The sequence below is a fragment of the Belonocnema kinseyi genome, chromosome 2 (assembly GCF_010883055.1).
Source record: "Belonocnema kinseyi isolate 2016_QV_RU_SX_M_011 chromosome 2, B_treatae_v1, whole genome shotgun sequence".
In the NCBI taxonomy this organism is placed as follows: domain Eukaryota; kingdom Metazoa; phylum Arthropoda; class Insecta; order Hymenoptera; family Cynipidae; genus Belonocnema; species Belonocnema kinseyi.
Window position 1 is genome coordinate 90,627,595 of NC_046658.1, and position 19,603 is coordinate 90,647,197.

The following is a 19,603-nucleotide window of genomic DNA, read 5'->3' on the forward strand; positions in this document are numbered from 1 at the left end:
CATCTGATTTTTAATAAATGGATAAAACACACACACACACACACACACACACACACACACACACACACACACACACACACACACACACACACACACACACACACACACACACACACACACACACACACACACACACACACACACACACACACACACACGTCGTAGCCTAATAGCCGACCCAGTCGATTAGCCGAATAACTGGGAAGTCGGCTAATGGACGTTGAATAGCCGACTGTATACCTGCACCTACTGAAATTCGTTTAGTGGACGGATGAAGTCAGCCAACAAGCGGCCAGGATTGAGGTTTTTCATTTGTTTTTCATGAAAATATTCTAAATAAAAAATAATAAAAAGAGTTCCTATTAGAAATTTTAAGCTATTTACAATTAAAATTATGTAGTTATGTGACACGAAGTGCGTTAGTATGAAAATCTTGGATAAAAATGATCCGATTCTTAAAATTGGCAAGGAAAAGTACAAAAGAATATTGTGTCTTTTTTCAGTGCTTTTTTATTCAAGATAATTAGAATTAAAATTACCATCTTTAGCAACGTCACAAAAAAAGTTTTTTAAAAATTAATTGTTTTTATTTTAATGATTCGCTTCATTTATGTTCATTCACTATAATAAAGTGCACAATTGTGACAAAGTGAATTAAATAATAAACTAGTTAAAAAAAGCTGTTTCAGGTAAAAAAATAGATAGCTAAAATGAAGAAAACGATACAAAATACGTCATAAAATTGTTAATTTTATACTGACTGTTGCTCAATAGGCCTAGCATATGACTGTCTGCTATAAACAATTAAGGGTAGGTTTTATCTGCATAGCGACTTGTATGATAATTACATTTTCGTTTTCTTAATTATAATTATACATTTTTCACCTAAAATAGTTTTTTTTAAAGCTAGTTTATTATTTAATTCACTTTGTGACAATTGTGCATTTTATTAAAAGGAATGAACATAAATGAAACGAAAACATTAAAAAAAAAAAACAATTACTTTTTTAAAAACGTTTTGTGTGACGTTTCTAAAGATTGTAATTTTATTTCTAATTATCTTGAATATAAAAGCACTGGCAAAAGACAAAATATTCTTTTGTATTTTCCTTTGCCTATTTTAAGAATCTGATAATTTTTACATTCTCATTTATGAGAGTGTAATACCTGTATGTCTGTCTATGTATGGTTACCTGAATGTTGTAGCCACGCTAACTTTTGAAGGATTTTTCCAATCAAGTCAGCCTTTGATATACTTCTTATAGTTCCCAAAATGAAGGGTAAGTTCATTAAGCAGATATTTCCAACCAAAATTAAAAAATTTAGGGCATTTTCAAAATTTGAAAAAAAAATTTTTTTTAATTTGAAATTTTTTGTCAACGTTTCTTATAGATGGGTACAAGACTTGCAAATTATCCAAATAAAATTTTTTATTTTGATAATAATTAGAAAAGTTATATACTTTTGAAAATTTTGAAAATATTCAGAGAAATGAAAAATATATATTTTCTAAAAGATTTAAAAATTTCAATTCATTACTAGGTATCAAATATATTTAGAAACTGTGTCAGTTACATTTTTCATCAGACAAAAATTCAAAAAACTTGAGCTTTTTCAAAATTTGAATAAAAATTTGTTATGAGTTTTAGAAATTCTTGTAAAATTTTCAGATGCAAATTTTTCAATAGGTTCAGAAATATCAATTCAAATTTTTACTGGATGTAAAATATATGTTCTTCTGAACTATTACCATGAAATTTTGTGATTAGACAAAAGTTCCACAAGTTGAATCATATTCAACAATGTGCAATTTTGATTTTTTAAGAGATCCATAAGTTTAAAACGTTATTTTTAGTAGATTTTAACAAGATTTACAAATTATTTTGATGAAGTTTTTCAAGTAGACACTAATTATCGAGCGCGAAGCGCGAAGTTTCGTAATGAGAATGTAATCGTCAAAGCCGTAGGTGCTTTGAGAACGTTCTTTAAAATCAAATCGAAAAAATGCAGTTGCAATTTATGGTTGTAATTCCTCAGAAGTTTAAATCACAGTTTTCGATTTAAGTTATAGTATTTACAATATTTGAATAATTTTACTTGAAGTGTACGCATTAAACGTACGAAAACGAGCGCGAAGCGCGAAAGCGTAGCCTGCGCGCTCGAGGCGCGGCCAAACTTGGCGCGAAGCGCCGCTCGCGCTAAGCGGGCATATTTTTTATTTAGAATTTCCATATTAGAGCACTTTGTGTCACATAAGTACATAATTTAAATTGTAAATAGCTTAAAATTTCTAATAGGAACTCTTTTTATTTTTATTATTCAGAATATTTTCATGAAAAACAAATGAAAAATATCAATCTTTAAAATATATGTTCAACCGTATGCATAGCCGTCTACTGGGCTGCAACACTTTAGTCGAATAGACGATTGGCCGCTTGTTGGCTGCCTTCGTCCGTCCACTAGACGAACTTGAGCAGGTGTAGGTATACATTCGGCTATTTAGTGTCGATTAGCCGACTTGTCAGTTAGTCTGCTAATCGACTGGGTCGGCTATTGGACTACGACACACACATCGCACGCACATACACACACGCGCGCGCGCGTATAGATTAAAAAATTTCTATTCCACATTAAATAAAATAAAAAACTAATTTCGTATTATTTCTGCTTTATTAACAATACATTATACCTATGTACACGTGCGTCTGCAAACTTAACAATTTCCTGTTACAGAACTACGTCTTAAAAGTATAGGTTTACTTCGCCTAATTTGTACGTGGTTCGTTATTATTTCACTGCTGTATATACCTTTTTTCACAGTTAAGGGGAGCAACTTTCTTTTTCTTTTAATGAGCAATTGTTGCCTCTGCAGGTATATGTTAAGCGAAACTCGTCTGAGTCATGGAGAATACGCAGTGGCACCATCTGATAGGTTGCCTTTTTTATTTCCTAAGAGCTACATCTATACTTACATTCTATGGTTGATAAATAAGGCAGTTCTTAAATCTGTCGAGGATTTATAGGAGTATTTTTTTCCGTTCGAGAAAAATGCTTTATAGAAACTTCAGCAGGCTAGAATGTAGCGCATCGTTCAAAATATTTTTCAAGTCTATTGTAAATATCTTAAGAGAGGAGTGAGTTGAGTGTGGGGAGAGAGGCTTCATGGAAAATGGAGACTATTCGATCGATTGATTCTTACTTCGGGTAAAAATTCCAGCTATTGGTATCTTCTTTTGAATAAAATGAAAACAGGAACTAATTATACATATTACTTATACCGAAAGTTATAGTTTGAGCAAGATGCTCGACAAAAATCTTAATGATTAAATATATCTGGAATGAAAATAATCTGGAAAGAGTTACAAAATATTTTCAAAAGTAATTTTAGAAGAAGCAGGAAAATCATTTTTGATGAGGATCCTAACGTTTAGTATCTACAAAATCTTTAGACGTTTGATTATTGGAAGACAGTCATTTAAGAGTCTTTCTACTGAAATACACAATTTTCACTTCATAGTAGAATAAATCTAATGAAATCAAATTACATAGTACAAAATGGCTGTTAGAACGATATATTCAATATTAGTGATAATCATTTGACCAGCACTGGCTAAAGCAGAACTTTCGTCATCGTGATTGTGCCCACTATGATCGTGATTATGATAATGACCAGTATGATTTGTATGATTACTATGATCATGAGTGCTGTGATCATGATTGTTGTAATCATGACTGTTATGATCATGATTGTTATGATCATGATTACTATGGTCATGACTGCTATGCTCCTGATTTATATGATCATGGTTATTGTTATCTTGTGCAATATGTTCATGCATAAAATCCTCATGATCTTGCACATAACCAGTATGATCATACGTGTGCCCATTGCGATCATAATTTTGCACAGGGCTCGAACTATGTTTCTCATCTTGAGCTGACCTCTTCGTCCTTTCTACCAACGTCAACTTTGTATTCCCTGGTCGGTGATTATGAGTGATTGAAGTAAGCTCTGGAACCGAAATTTCTTTCGAAGAAACTCTCCTTTTTTCCAGCTGAGCAAGGTCCTCGGTTCTAACTTCTCCAGGAATTACTGGTGGTAGATCTCCCCTAAATCTTCCAAACTGTGGAGTTCTGCTAAGTAGATCTGAAGTCAATTTTTTTCTGGGTCGTTCTGAATTTTTGGGCACAGATCGTGCAAGATTCGAGTCTTTGATTCGTTTTCCATCGTAAGCAACGAGAGCATCAGTTAGGTCGTCAATCTTTGTAGCAGCGTTTGGTGGTAAGTAGTATGAATCTAGTCTATCAGCAGCCATCTCCATGTCATCTAAGTCATCCAATCGAACTTTGGAGCGATTTTTCTGCTTCTTGGTCTTCTTGCTGCTGTTGCGATCAGGAGGAGAAGGAATGAACATGGGTTCGAAATTGTCGATAGATCTGTACTCGGGGGTTTCTCTGGGGGGTTCATCTTGTTGGATTTCAGAATTCCGTTCTTGAGCTTCTGGCTGTTCAATGCTCTTCAAAATCGGTTTGAAGCCTCCTTCGATGACAATAGAGTCTGGGTTGAAACCTGTGTTCCTGGCTGGTTTCATGGGTCCAAGAAGAGTAGAGGAGATGCTAGCGGATGGGTCTGCTTCTGAAACCTTGGCTTCGATTTTAGCTCGCTTAAGGTCGATCTTCATCAGTTTAGTGACTTGGATGTGTTTGCCTGGTGTCATCCTGATGTTGGGGTTTCTGTAGACGGATTTTTTCCTTTCGATGAACATCGGTGCTCTGGAATGTACGGTCATAGTAGGGGCGTTCATTGCAATCATGGAAGCTGGCACAGGACGACGAACTTGTGTAGGTCTTCTGATGATCATCATTTGCGTTCTCTGTGGCTGATGGTAGATCGCGTGTTGTTGTGGTCTGGAATAAACGATCGTCTGCTGCGGTTGTTCCTGAAGGGGATAGGGGTATTTGATAGTCCCGTAGCTCATGTACGCGCCGGGTCGTGAATCTGGAATGAGTTTAGATTGTTGGTTAGAGGAATGGGTCTCCTGTTCCGGTTCCATGACCGAATGACCAGGATGCGCGTACGCGACGGGAGGAGGTCCTGGTTCGGCTGGACTTTGATTATCACCGTAATGAGAGGAAGGGTAGGGTTCCTCGTTCAAACGCGGATAAGGAAGCGAGTTACGCATATCCTTAACATGATGATAATTCACGGTGGCGGAAGGGTTATACGTTGGTTTATGGCCATGATTCCCGTATGATGGTAACTGCAAGCGCTCGTAAGTATCACGATGATCATAGGGCACATGCGTGCGTGTTAGTTGCATTGGATGTGAACCTAGGTTGTTCGGGTTAGTCGCTGAATGATGAGAATGATGACGATGACCATAATTTTGAGCGTATTCTTGATGCTCTTGGAAGAACTCTGGCGCGGGGGTTACCTTGCTCGAAACTCGAATACTAGCGCCACCCTTGAGGTCGGATACTTCTTCTGGCTCGGCTTCCAAGTCGGCGTAGGACTCTCGGACTTCACTGGCTGCTGATGCGTTGGAGTCACAGCTGTCGTGGACGTGGATCTTCCATCCCAGATAGCGATGAGTGAAGCACTGTAACACATTTTGAAAATTGTTTTCTTATTCCAACTTCCGGGAATCTGGTGACTCGGATTTCATCATTTTTAATGTAAATAACTTGCGACTATGTGAAGAAGAATTTATAGTTTATTTCAATAGTAATTTTAGTTCATCAAGGCTGAAAATAACATTATTTGCATTTACCTTCTCATCAGGATTGATGATAATCCTGGTAAAAGAGTTTAAAAATAAAAACTGAATAAAATATGAGTAAATCTGTTCTCTAGAATGTCATCTGCATGCGGTTCTGCGTGCAAGATTAGAAAGCTAAATTTAATTACAGTTTAATTTTTTCATGTGATGTATTGATCTTTAGAATTGAAAATAAGGTTTAGCCAGTTGAAAGGTCGAAGAAAATGAGAATCTGATATTTCTGAAATTCTCGAATTTTAAAATGCAAGTCCTTAAAAGAAAAAATCTGCCCGCTTCGCGGGCAAACTCTCTTCGCGAGCTACGCGCGCGGTTTTCTTCTCTCGCAAGTTTGAGCGCGCCTAGGGCGCGCGACGGTTGAATCTCACGCGTCGCGGTCGATAATAGGTTACCTCGGGCTTCGCGCTCGGATATTTATTCTTTGCATTTGGAATGCTTGAAAAAAACTTTATCAAAAAGATCTCTTTTAGATGGCAGTATTTATATGCGTCTTCATATTCTGAATTGTCTACTTAATTAAGTATATTCAAAGATTAAGTTTCTCAAAGCTCTGTAGGCTTTGAGGCACACATTCTCATCGTCACACTAGCGCTGCGCGTTCGATTTCCGACAGACATTTGTAAACAGGTTTTGTTGGATTTTTTTTTTCGTAACTTTCGTCGTTTTTCCACACATTTTTTTTTATTTCACTTTTTTCAACGTTATTTTTCACGAATAAAACAAAAAGTACGCGTCCTATCAAGAAGTGATTCTTAACGAAATTGTAGATCTTTTTTGGGATAACAAATTTTTGTTAATTCATCTTTTTTTCTATCCTAGATAGTTTGTCCACAAAATGGAATATTTTATTTTCCATTATTTTTTGTGCACTCAAAATTTGAATTTTCGATTTTTGAAGAAAATCCAAAAATTGGTTATGATAATCTTGTAGGAATTTCAAAAAGAAATGTTTTTCTTCTTTTGACTTTTTTTCATATCGTAAGTCTCTCGGCTTCACATTTTGATTTTCGGTTGATTAAAAAAATTTTGAAAACGCTATAACTCTGAGAATTTTCTTTTTATCGAAAAAGTAATGAGGATAAATTGTTTGTTCTTTTCAATACTATAAATATCCGTACATAGAATTTTCAAATTCAGAAAAAAGTGGTCTCAAAAATTTTCAAAATGCGCTCACTTTTTGAATTTTTATCAAAAATGGCTGGTTAACGAACTCGTCCTTTCTTTTAAGACCTAGAAAAAGTGTGCCAAAGATGGATTTGATTCGTTCATTTTTTCGAGAGTTATCGTGTTTACGGATGGACGGACGATGGAGGGACAGACAGACGCCATCGTGAAAAACTGATTTTCGGATTCAGGGGGTCTCGATGCGTGGAGATCCGTTGAAAAAGTGTGATGTCAAATTTCCGACAATTCTAATACTTTCTCAATCATAAATGATGAGAATGTAAAAAGTTTAAAAGTCTTTATTCGAAAAATTTCTAGACATTAAAAGCTTTAAAATGTCTGCTTTGATAAATTATTAATATGTGAGCCTTTGAAGCTTCTTAAATAAGAGCAAAGTTCTAGGTTACTTGGAAATTCGATCCCAATGTCAAGGTTTCTGAAAATTAGTCTCTCAAATACAAACCTGGTAGTAAACAGTGTCTGGTGTGTTTTCATCAGGCGTCCACTCTACGATTCCAGGTTCCCCAACATCGCATTCGAGTGTCAAAGTTCTTTGATAAGCTCCAAAGGAAGCAAACTCATCAGCCGGTGGTTGATTCTGGTCTGGCACCCAGTTGCAAAGTCGACCAATTCCAGTTGGCCTGACGGTACCTCTTTGACGGCGAACTCCGGCAAAGATTTTCACTTTCTACAGATTGAAGATTAAATGAAAAGTTCATAGAAGCATTTACCAACTAATTTTAGAGAGCGAATACCCAAAAATCTCACCGATCGTTCTTCGGGAGTTTTGTGCTGATATCCACCGACTGGGTCATCAGTGATGTAGAAAGGATGATAACGAGCAGGTGTTTCTGGATTTTGACCACCCTCTACTACGAAATTATACTTCTTGCCTCTTACAACGTGGATTTCGGGAATCAGAAGTCCATTTATGTACCATGATATTCCCCAGCCAACGTGTCCTGATGTTTTCATTTTTTGTTATACAGGTTTTTAGTATTAGAGTGAATACATTTGTTAATATTAATTGGTATTAACCTAAATAGAGTAAAACATAGAAGTCTATCTTTCTTTTTACTTTTATGTCTTGTTTTGTTTCTCTATCGTGTTATGTATAAATGATGAGAGGATTATTGTACATTAAAAAAATTATATAATTATTGTAATAATAAAAGACAAATAAAAAGCGTCAAAGTGAAACAAAAAAATTAGCTTAATGATAGATGATAAAAGATAAATGATATCAGGTAAAGGATCAATAAAAAAGTCGAAAGGATAATTGTATAGGAAAAATGATAAAGGATAAGGGATAAGTGATAACATAAAGGATTCTGAATAACAGATCAATGAGAAAGGATGAAGGATAATGAGTAACGGAAAAATGATAATAATGTACAAACAATAAAGGACAACGAATAGAGAAAAGCGGATGGAGAGTAGATGAGGGATAGAGGACTAATCATAAATAATAGATTATAGAAGATAAAGGATAAAGTAAAAAAGACAAAGAAAAACAATTAAAACCAAAAATAAGGGACTAATAATAAAGGACAAATGCTAAGGGAAAAATGAAGAGGGATAAAATATAGAATATAAATGATTAAAGATAAAGGATACAGGGTAAAGGATATAGGTTAAATTATACGGAACAAAGGGTGAAGGATAACGCATAATGGATAGAGGATAGGAGAGAGATCGAGGATAGATGTTAGAGGATAAAAGATGGAGGATAGAGAATAAAGAATAGATGATATAGGTCAGTGAATAGAGCATAGATGGTATAGGACAGTGAATAGAAGATAGAGGATAGATGATAGGGGATGAATGATAGACGGTAGAGGATAGTAGATAGAGGATAGATGAGAGAGGATAGATGATAGAGGATAAAAGATATGGGATAGAAGATAGACAATAGTGGATAGATAGTAGATAACAGATGATAGAGGCTAGAGTATAGAGGATAGAGGATAGATGATAGAGGATACAAGATAAATGATAGAAGATAAAGGACAAAGGATGGATGATTGAAACCGGTTATGGTATTTAATAATAAAAGTAAAAATCCAGCTGAAAGAAATTTGAATAGGGGCATAGATAATATTGAGTATATTTCAAAATGGTGTACAAGGAATAAAAATGATTCAGCAAAATCATAAAAATGAAAAACGATAGAACGATTTATAATTAAATTGCAGAGGCGTCTAAAATGAAAGTGATACTTTTCTAGCGAGTAAAAGAACAACAACAGTAATTTAATGACACCGGATGAAGGGTACATTATAAAGCATAACGCATAATGAATAACGAATAAATTACAACGGATAAAGGATGAAGGATAAAGGATAAAGGATAAAGCATAACGGATAAATTCTGAATAATAAAGTATAAACGATAAATCATAAAGGATGAATGATACCCGATAAAGCATGAGTGATAAAGAAGAGAATAAAGGATATAAAAAAGTGGATAGCGGATAGATGATAATTAAAAAAAGATGAAGGATAAAGGATACGATAGTGTATAAAACAGGGTATTGAATTAAAAATTATAAACAGTGATCAAATAAAAGAAGAAAATATGCCAATTTAAGGGATATTGAGTATATTTAAAAAATGCATGAAACGAATAAAAATAATTCAACCAAATAATAAAAATTTAGAAAAAAAAATAGAAAAAAATTATAATTGAATTCTAGAGAAGTCTAAAATAAATAATTTATTTTTTTATTTTGCTCTATTCGAAAAATAAGAGCATTATTGTGCAGTTAGAAAAAGATAGAAATACTGTAAACATAGAAGACTAATAAAAAGTGATAGAGTGAAAGAACAATAAAAGTAGTTTGAGGATAATGACTAAAGGATAGCGGATGAAGCCTGAGAGATAAAGGATACGCGACAAAGGATAAATAATAAAAAATAAATAATAGATGATAAAAGATAGAGGACAGAGGATAAAGGACAGAGGATAAAGGACAGAGGATAAAGGATAGAGGATAATGTATAGAGGATAAAGGATGGAGGACATAGGATAGAGATAAAGTATAAATGATGAATGATAAGGGGTAGCGGATAAAGGGTAAAGTATAAATGATAAAGGATCAATAATAAAGAATAAATTATCAATGATAACGGATAAAGAATACCAGATAAGGGGTAAAGGATAGAGAATAGTCCCCAAAGTTCCATTCCTTTCTATCCTATTTTCTAGAAGAGAAAATACGTACCAGTGATTGCTGGATATCCATGACTTCCACCAGTGGGTCCCATTTGGGCAAAAAAGACACCATCTTCCGGTTCATAGCACTGAATATCTGGAATAATCCAAGCGTCATTTTTAGGGGCTGGTGCAGGTGTTGCAGGTGGTCGCTGTGGTCGTCTAGTAGTCGCTACAAGTTCCTGAAAAATTTGAATATTTTATACACAAAAGTTATCTTCTAAGAATATTGAATCTCTTAGACACGTTGCTGGAAGTAAAAGAACATAATTAATTTTCATTGATGTGGATCACTTTGAAGTATCAGGATTGAACTGAGCGAAAATAATTGATCCACTATTTGTCCTCGCGATTCATTTGATATCCGCTACCTATCCTCGTGAATCCTTTTTTATTTTTGCATCAATATGATAGCTTTTTTTCTATCCACATTTTTGTATCTAAATCTAGCAACTATCTATCTTCAGAAATTTCGTTCTATAAAAAAAAGTTTTCTATCCAAGGCAAATACTACCTATTCAGATCACATTTTAAGTGCAGAAACAAATAGAAATGTATGGAAATATATAGACAAATATAGGAAATCTTGATCTTTGTTCTTTTCTGTCTCAAAATGTCTATCCTTTCCTTTATTTTTAGTTCTAGTAGAGTAGAGAGACGACGAGATAGGATAGGATCTTACCTTATTGGAACTACCCTTATCAGAATTGTCACCAAATGGTCGAGCCTGTTCCTGATCTGGCATGGGACAATTCCAAGCAGGTGGTCTGCCGAACTCGATGAAGCGATCAGTTTTTAAGTAATCGCTGTGAAAGCTGACCTCGTTTCTCTCATTGAGAGGGCCGATTGCCCAGACGATCGCTTGAGATCCATTAGTTTTAATCTGCCGATCCAATTCATCGATGGCCTTCAAGGGTCTCTGATACGTCACGATACTGTATCCATTCACCATCGCTGCGTTCAGGAGCCTTACAGAGTTCGTGTTATCCTTTAACAGAAAAAAAAAATTCACAACCCAATCAATATTTTGATTGACGATATAATTTCTGATGATTGGAGTATCTAAAATCGATGGTAATCAAAGAAACAACAATGATTTTTAGAAATCAAATTAAGATTTCAGGATCTTTGGGATTTGGTGTGGTAAATTTCTTAAAAAAATTACTCTGATTTCTTTCTTATGTAATATATTATTGAAAGATTTATTCTTACTTCAATTCGTGTATCTGGACAGCTTCCACGTCCCCCAGAGCATTGCGATTTGGAATCCAGAATGTAATCGACGGCATATCCTTGAAGAGTTTGTTTATCCACCCAAGCAACTACAACATCTGCACCAACCATGACACTCCTTTCAGGATTTGGAGACACACCAAAAGACATATATTGTCCATCATCTGAAATAAAAAAATGTATTCAGTGATGTCGAAAGATTTAAGAAAATTACAATCCTTTTTAAAAATTCAGGGTGGCCACTGAACCAGGAAAACTAGAAATGTCAGCAAATTTATTTTATGACCTTGAACTTTACACATTTTTAGAAGAAAAATCTATTCTGCCACTTGAAATACCATAAATTTCGTATTACGCGATATAATGTAATTTAAAATAAATGATTATTTCAACTCTGTTTTTTGTTAAATTTGTTGTGAATTTTTAACAAATTAGATTGACTTTCAACCCATTCTTTGAATTTAAAAAAAAAATATTTCTCTACCAAAAATACAATAGCTGATATTTCAACTAAAGAAGATTTTAATTTGATACAAATAATAGTTAAATTCTGCAAAAATAGTAGAATTTCTCACGAAATAGTTGAATCCCTTAAACAGCAACATTATTCAAGCAAAATGATAAATCTTAAACCAAAAATTACTTTTCAAAGAACTGTAGAATTTTCTAAAAGAAAATTAATTTTTAACAAAAGAAGATGAATTCTCAACAAAAAGTGTAATAATTGACATTTCTACAAAAGAATTTATTTTAAATAAAAAACAGTTGAATTCTACCGAAAATGACAAATTTTAAACAAAATATTTGAAGCCTCGTCCAAAAAGACGAATTTTCAATAAAACAGTTGACTTTTCAACTGAAAAGGAGACTTATTACAAAAATTGTTTACTTTTCAACCAAGCAGATTAGGCTTCAAATAAATTCAAATTTTCTACTAATTCACAAATTTTGAACCAAGAAGATTAATTTTCTAAAGAAAAAGACCAATTTTCTATTAAAAAATATAAATTTTCAGCCAAAAACATTGAAGTTTATACTAAGAACGGTACATTTTCCAAAAAGAATTAAATAATTACATTTTCATTTAAAAAAAATATATTTCTTACTAAAAAAAGAAAACTAAGAAAAAGTTATTTTTTAAAACAAAGAGATGAATTTTTAACTAAAATGATGTATTTCCAACAAAAAAAACAAACAATTTTAACAAATGAGTTCAGTTTTCAATCAATTATTTTAATTGTCTGCCAAAGTAGTTGAATTTTAAATCGAAAAAATGAGTTTCTCAAAAAATTGTCTAATTTCGAACCAGATAATTGAACTTTCAACTATAAAACATGAATTTTCAACTAAAAAGTTAAATTTTCAACTGAGGCTATGAATTTTCAATAGAAACCTTGCATTTTTAATTAAAAAATAAATTTCTATCAAAGTAGCTCGGCTTTCAACCAAGTGGTTGCATTTTTTGCAAACAAAACAAATGAATTTTTGACAAAAAAGAATAATTTTCTACCAAAAAATACATTTTGTCTAAAAAACTAAATTAATTTTTACACAAACACTTGAATCTTCAACTAAAAAGATAAGTAAACTATCGGAAAAGAAATTTTGATAAAATGGTTCAATTTTCAACAAAAGTATCAATTTTCAAACTAGAGGACTACCAAGAAAAAAATGAATTTTTTACAAAATACATGAATTTGCAACCACAAATAAAAATTTTAAAGTAAAAAGATAATTTATCAACTGAAAAGTGAATAGTTAACTTTTCAGCTAAAAAAATTATTTTTAAAGAAAGCAAAACAAAATAATTTTTAACAATATAGTTAAACTTTCTACAACGCTTGATTCAAGTTTCGCCAAATAGTTGAATTTTTCACCACAAACATGAATTTTCAATTAAGAAGATTTATTTTCTACCGGAAAAGATAAATCTTATAAAAAATAAAATAAACTTCAAGTAAAAACGATTAATTTTTAACAAATAAGGGAAGAGGTACATTTTCAGTAAAAGAAATTAATTTTCAACTAACCTTGGTTTATCAAAATATAAAATAAAATTATTGTTTTTATAGTATTTAGGTGTTTAAGTATTAAGAGGTAAATATTAAGTATCAATTATCAAGTATCAAGTATCGAGTATTAAGTATTTAACACTGAGTTTTGAGTATTGAGTATTCAGTGTTAAGGATTAGGTATTGAGTATTAAGTATTAAGAATAAGTAATATTATGTTTATCAATTAAACTGTATTATACGTGGACCACTCATAATTACAAGTGGGTTACCCCAGATTAGAACAATTTACTACAGTTAAAATTAAATTATTGCGGATCACAAGTGGATTACTTAAGCTTACAAGTGGATTACAAATGTTTTCCTGGAAATCAACCATGAATTGAAAAGTGCGTCACTGTTTTAAACTGAATCAGTTAAATTGTTACTGTTTGTATCAGTATTCTGAGTTGTCGGTGGTGAATCGGTGATTTTCCTGTTTTTACTGGGAGAACCAGTAAGTGACTTAATTAAAAACTGGGTTAATGAATTTACCACTGATGTTAAATGATAGATTCAAGCAGCCGGTTGGGCCTTTGAATTTCTCGAATGAGTGACAAATGTTATGTTATACATGTTATAAATATTTGAGGCCCGGCTAAAATTAGCAGGGGATGTATCTTTCACTTAAAATTAGGGAGGCCCCTAGCTACTTGGGTTTGACCTTGAGCAACACAAAACATTGACGTAATGGCGGGCCGCCCCACAGGCGCAACAACCTATTATATTGGCAACGCAGACCTAATTTTTTACAGCGATAGTAAAGTGTGGTTTTAAAAAAAATAATTTTTCAAACTTTAACATAGTATAACAAAAAAATAATCAATGATAAGTGTCCTAACCAGCTTACCAAAGATATCGCGTACGACCAGATGACTACTGGTACTGAATAACCAGCAAACCTCACTGATTAAACCAGTGATAGAATTTCATTAAGTGAATCAGTGAAATCTGACTGATTGTCAGTGAAACAGTTCTGGCTCTTTGCAATAGTGAGAATTTATTGGTAATCAGTGAGATTTCACTTGTTTTTTTTTAAAGAGAAGATTTGCAAGAATGCAGTTTAGTAAACAGTTTCACGGCCGTTCTAATTAGGTGGGATATATAGAAATAAAGAAATTTCTCATTGAGGGAAAGCAGATATCCGTATCATTCCGATACATTCTGTTTTGGAAAGTACATGTGCGTGCTGTTGTGGGTAAAAAGCACCATAATAAAGGTGAGGTCTTGCATCTGAACTGAATGCCTTTCTCCTTGCATTTCGTAATGTTGTGGAACTTGTGTCGGTCAAAGTGAAAATGAAACTCGTCTGTTGATCGAGATTAAATAAATTCAAGAATGGCGGTTCAAGTAGACTTATCATCGTTCATGCCGAGTCAGCACTCACCTTCACACTCTAATAGATGCCACACATTTTTTCAAGTTTCTAAAAAAAGTTGGAGTGTCCACTTTTTAGAAATTTCTTTTACAGAGAAAAAATTCGGTTGCCTAATTGTAAAACTGGTTCCCAGTTTTTTGTCATAATAGTCATTATTTCATGATTAAATACTACACGGTTCTAAATTGTATCCCAGAATTTAAGAAAAAGAATATTCTTTTTTAGAAATTTCTTATTATTTTATGGACTTATCAAACTTTTTTTTCTTTAAATTATAGTTTCTACAAGAGCTAAAGTTTTTTTTTGACTAGCACATTTCCTGTTGAGAAATATTATAAAATTTTGCGAAAGGTGGCTCAATAAGAACTAAATAAGTTTGAAAATATTTTTCATATTTAGGTTTTCGACTCTATTCCCAGTTCCCCACTTTCCCCCTTTCTTAAAAAATTCTTTTTGTTACCAATTTTCAAGAAACTTCCCCTGTTCACTCTTTTTGCCCTTGTCGTATTCTGGGCAAATGCGAATAGAGTTAATAGATTCTAAAGAGAAAATCCAACTATATTGAAATGAAAGCAAATTTTTCCATTGGAAACTCTACTACAATATTTTTGGTACAGAATTCACTTGTTTTGGTTAAAACTCGTCTATTTGGTTGAGAGTTTAATAATTTTGTTGAAATGCAACCACTTTTTTCAGAGTTTAATTTAATCGTTTAATTTTTGGTTAAAGGTTAATTTTTTTAACTGTACTTTAAACTATGTCATTTTTTGTTGACAAATATCTTTTTAAGTTAAAAATTCAATTATTTGGTGAAAAGCTGATCATTTTTTGTTAGAAATTCAACTATTTTATCGAAACCTAATATTTTTAATGGAAAATTTATCTTTTCTAGTTGAAATTTCAACTATTTGTTTGGAAATTCATCTGCCTTATTAAAAATTCGTCCTCTGGTAGAAAATTATTCTTTTTGGTTGAAAGTTTTTTTAGTTTTTTAAAAAATATTAGTTGAAAATTAACTTTTTTGTTAGAATTGATATTTTTTGCTAAAAAACTAAACTTTTTGTAGATAATTCGTCGTTTTAACTTCAAAATTCAGCAATTTTGATAAAAAATGTATGTATTTTGTTGCAATTTCGTCTTTTTGTTAGAATATTCATCTTCTTCCGGGAAAATTTAATTAGTCGGAAAACATTATTCTTTTTTGGTAGAAAAATAAACTATTTGGTTAAAAGTTGAACTAATTTATTAAAAATTCATTGTTTCGAAGACTCGACTTTTTGGTAAAAAATTTAATTAATTTGTTGAAAATTAGTTTTGTTTATGCTGAAATTGTTTATGGTTGAAACTGTCTTTTTTTGTTGTTGCAGAAAATACATTTTGTAAACTAACAATTTGACGATTTTGTTGTTGGTTGAAAACTTTTCTGTTTTTAGCTGAAAACTCATCTCTATTGATTTCAAATTAATTTTCTAGTCAAAAATTTATCTTTACCGTTTTGAAGTCAAGAGTTTTCTAAAATGCAAAAATTCTTACTTCGAATTCTATACTTTTGTGTTGAAAATTCATCTTTTTGGTTAGAAAATTCGTAATTTTGGCCATTAAGAAACACACTATGAATAGAGAAGAACTATTCCATGTTTGGTTCAAAACATATATTTTTAAATCAATAATTCAATTATTCGATTGAAGTTTTGTTTGTTATGTAGTAAATTTATTTTTTAAGAAAAAATTTAATGTTTCCTGTTTGGAAATTAAAATTTGTGTTCAAATTCAACTCTTCAGGTTGGAAATGCAGCTATTTAAAAAATTCTTTTTTGCTTGAAAATTCGACCTTTTGGTTGCAAATTCTTTTTTTTTTGTATAGAAAATGTTGATTTTTTTGTTGAAAATGCAACTATGCTGCAAACTTAAAAACTTGAAAGTTTAAAAGAGTTTCATAATGAATATAATATGGTATCTACATTCATTTTCTTAAAAAGAATTTATTTCCCTATTTTCGTAATAAAAATCAACTGATTTCCACTGTTTTGAGAATATTTGGACTGTAAAGTTTTATATTTAAATATTTTTAATTATTCTTGATTCATTACCCAAAATTAGTGTCTATGAGTGACACTTCATATCAAGCAACAATTTTGTTTATTCGGGTGCTTAATCTATTTGAAATTTAGAATGAGAAAACTATTCTGAATCTGACAGAGTCAGTCTTTGGGATAGTTATACTTGAAGTGAACCCTGTCCTTAAAAATAAGTAATCGTTAAATACTTGTAACTGTAATGGCTAAAAGACCTGTTCGTGCTTAAACCTGATTTTCGGAAGTTTGAAGAGGTCAATCGAACTAAACCTTATCGACCCTTCGGAAAGTTGAAACCAGAACTTACCCAGCTTTCCGACAAGTTGAATGACTATGCTGTCCCCGGCAACGGCCCATCGAACTTCAAAAGCCAGACTGTCCTCCAGAACTTCGCAGTTGAGTTTCGACTGAAATCATTTATAAAAGAAAACCTTTATTTTCCTTTTTATTTTTAGCGCACCTTTCACAGAAATTTGAACTATAAACACAGTTGGAAATGTTCAGAAAATTCGGATACATTTAGGATACTAAAGTAATTAAAATTTACGAAATCAGGTTGCTGAAAATGAAATGAATTAATCTTTATAGTAAATTTGCAAATAGTTTCATAAAATTTCTAAATAGTAAGAGAAATATTAGTTTTCGTGACCAAATGAAGTGTGCAGTTAGCGACTAAGCATTCGTCGCTTCTCGATCTTGTTAGAAGGTGGACAGGAGAATAAATTTGTAATATTGAATGGCAAACTTTGTACATAGTATGATAATATTATAGTGAATACAAATTGTACAATAATAATAAATTAACAATAAATAGTAAATAATTAATACAGGTATAAAATTCATATTGCTAAAGATTTCAATAATTTCACAAATATAACCAAAGATTTTGAAAGGTTTGAAAATGATATCACAAAAATTTCAATAATTTCTTAAAGATTTGAATAATTTCCCAGATTTATCAAATATTTCACAAAGATTTTGAATACATTCGGAATATTTTACAAGGACATCAATGATTTCCCAAGGAATTCAATAATTTCAAAAATATAACAAAATATTTCAAAAATCTTTCCAATTTTTCAAAGATTTCTTCCCAAAGGTTTCCAACACTTTCAGAATGATTTCAATTATTTCCCAAAGATATGAAATGTTTCAAATATTTCGCAAAGATTTGGCATAGATTTAAAAGATATTACAAAAACATCAATGACTTCTCAAAGTTTTCAATAATTTCATAAATATTATCAAATATTTATAAAATTTTAAAAATATTCCTTAAAGATTATAGAAAGATTTCACAAAGATTAGAATGATTTTCCAAAGGTTAAAAAAATGTCGCGAAGATTTCAGATAGATTAAAAAGATTCCACACAGATTTCAATTATTATTACAAATATAATGACGTATTTCAAAAATATTTTAAGTATTTCGCAAAGATTTCACAAAGATCTCAATAATTTCATAAATGCTGAAAAAATATTTCAAACATTTCCAAAAATTTCAAAAAGATTTCAATTTATTCCCAAAGATTTCAAATATTATCAAAGATTTAAAGAATTTCACAAATATTATCAAATATGTTGCATATTTGTCGAAAATTGCAATGATTTTCTAAGTATTTCACAAGGATTTCAAAGATTTCGGATAGTTTAAAAGTTTTCACAAAAACTTCAATGGTTTTTCAATGACTTAAACAATTTCCAAAATATATTAATTATTTAAAAAATATTTTCAAAGTGTTTTAATAATATCTCAAATATTTCAAAGATTATCAATATTGCGAAAAGGTTTTAAATATTTTGAAAAAATTTTACAACGATTTCGGATAGATTAAAAAATTTCATAAAGGTATAAATGGTTTCACAACGCCTTAAATAATTTCACTAATTTTTGAAAAATATTTCAAAGATTTCAAATATTTCGTAAAGATTTAAAGAATTTCACAAATATTATCAAATATTTCGCATATTTGCCGAAGATTTCAATGATTTTTTAAGCATTTCACAAAGTTTTGAAATATTTCTCAAAGACTTCGGATAGTTTAAAAAATTACGCAAAGATTTCACAACGATTTCGGTTAGATTTAAATCTTTTTACAAAACTCTGCATGATTTCCCAAATACTTGAATAATTTCGCAAATTTTCGAAAAATATTTCAAAGATTTCAAATATTTCGCAAAGATTTAAACAATTTCACAAATATTATAAAATATTTCAAATATATTTTTAGAGTTTCACAAAAATTTAAATGATTTTCTAAATATCTCACAAAGATTTCAATAATCAGAAAGATATCACGATGCTTTCCAATATTTTGCAAATATTCAAAGAATTTTACAAATATTACCGAGTATATAGCATATTTCACGAATATTTGAACGATTTTCTCAGCATTTTACAAACATTAAAAAAATTTAGCGAAGATTTCACAAATATTATGAAATATTTTAAATACATTTTTAATATTTTAGAAGAATTTTAATGATTTTCTGAAGATTTCAAAAAGATTTCAATAATTTCATAAACATTAATAAAAATTTCGCAAAGATTATTAAAGGTTTAAGAAGGATATCATGAATCGAATAGATTTAAAAGATTTTAAAAAGATTCCAATGATTTTTCAAAGATTTCAATCATTTCAAAAATATGAATAAATATTGATAAAACATTTGAAATATTTCGCAAAGATTTTACAAAGATTGCAATAATTTC

The 19,603-nt window shown here is 31.2% G+C and overlaps 1 protein-coding gene across 2 annotated transcripts in view; it reads right to left on the bottom strand.

The window, feature by feature from the left end:
• Window positions 1-2,651: 2,651 nt before the first annotated feature.
• The window catches only part of LOC117167025 (protein Skeletor, isoforms B/C), an 82,460-nt gene continuing 65,508 nt past the window's right edge, over window positions 2,652-19,603 (bottom strand). Inside the window, exons 7-14 of one of the 2 annotated variants that reach the window (XM_033351575.1) lie at window positions 17,199-17,298; window positions 11,367-11,551; window positions 10,837-11,142; window positions 10,165-10,336; window positions 7,710-7,903; window positions 7,405-7,629; window positions 5,436-5,600; window positions 4,862-4,999 (exon numbers count right to left, since the gene is read on the bottom strand). In XM_033351575.1, the coding sequence (XP_033207466.1) occupies window positions 4,976-4,999; window positions 5,436-5,600; window positions 7,405-7,629; window positions 7,710-7,903; window positions 10,165-10,336; window positions 10,837-11,142; window positions 11,367-11,551; window positions 17,199-17,298 (1,371 nt within the window). In that variant the 3' untranslated portion in view covers window positions 4,862-4,975. Of the gene's footprint in view, window positions 5,601-7,404; window positions 7,630-7,709; window positions 7,904-10,164; window positions 10,337-10,836; window positions 11,143-11,366; window positions 11,552-17,198; window positions 17,299-19,603 lie in introns of both variants that reach the window. The other variant, XM_033351574.1, reaches the window with a different exon arrangement.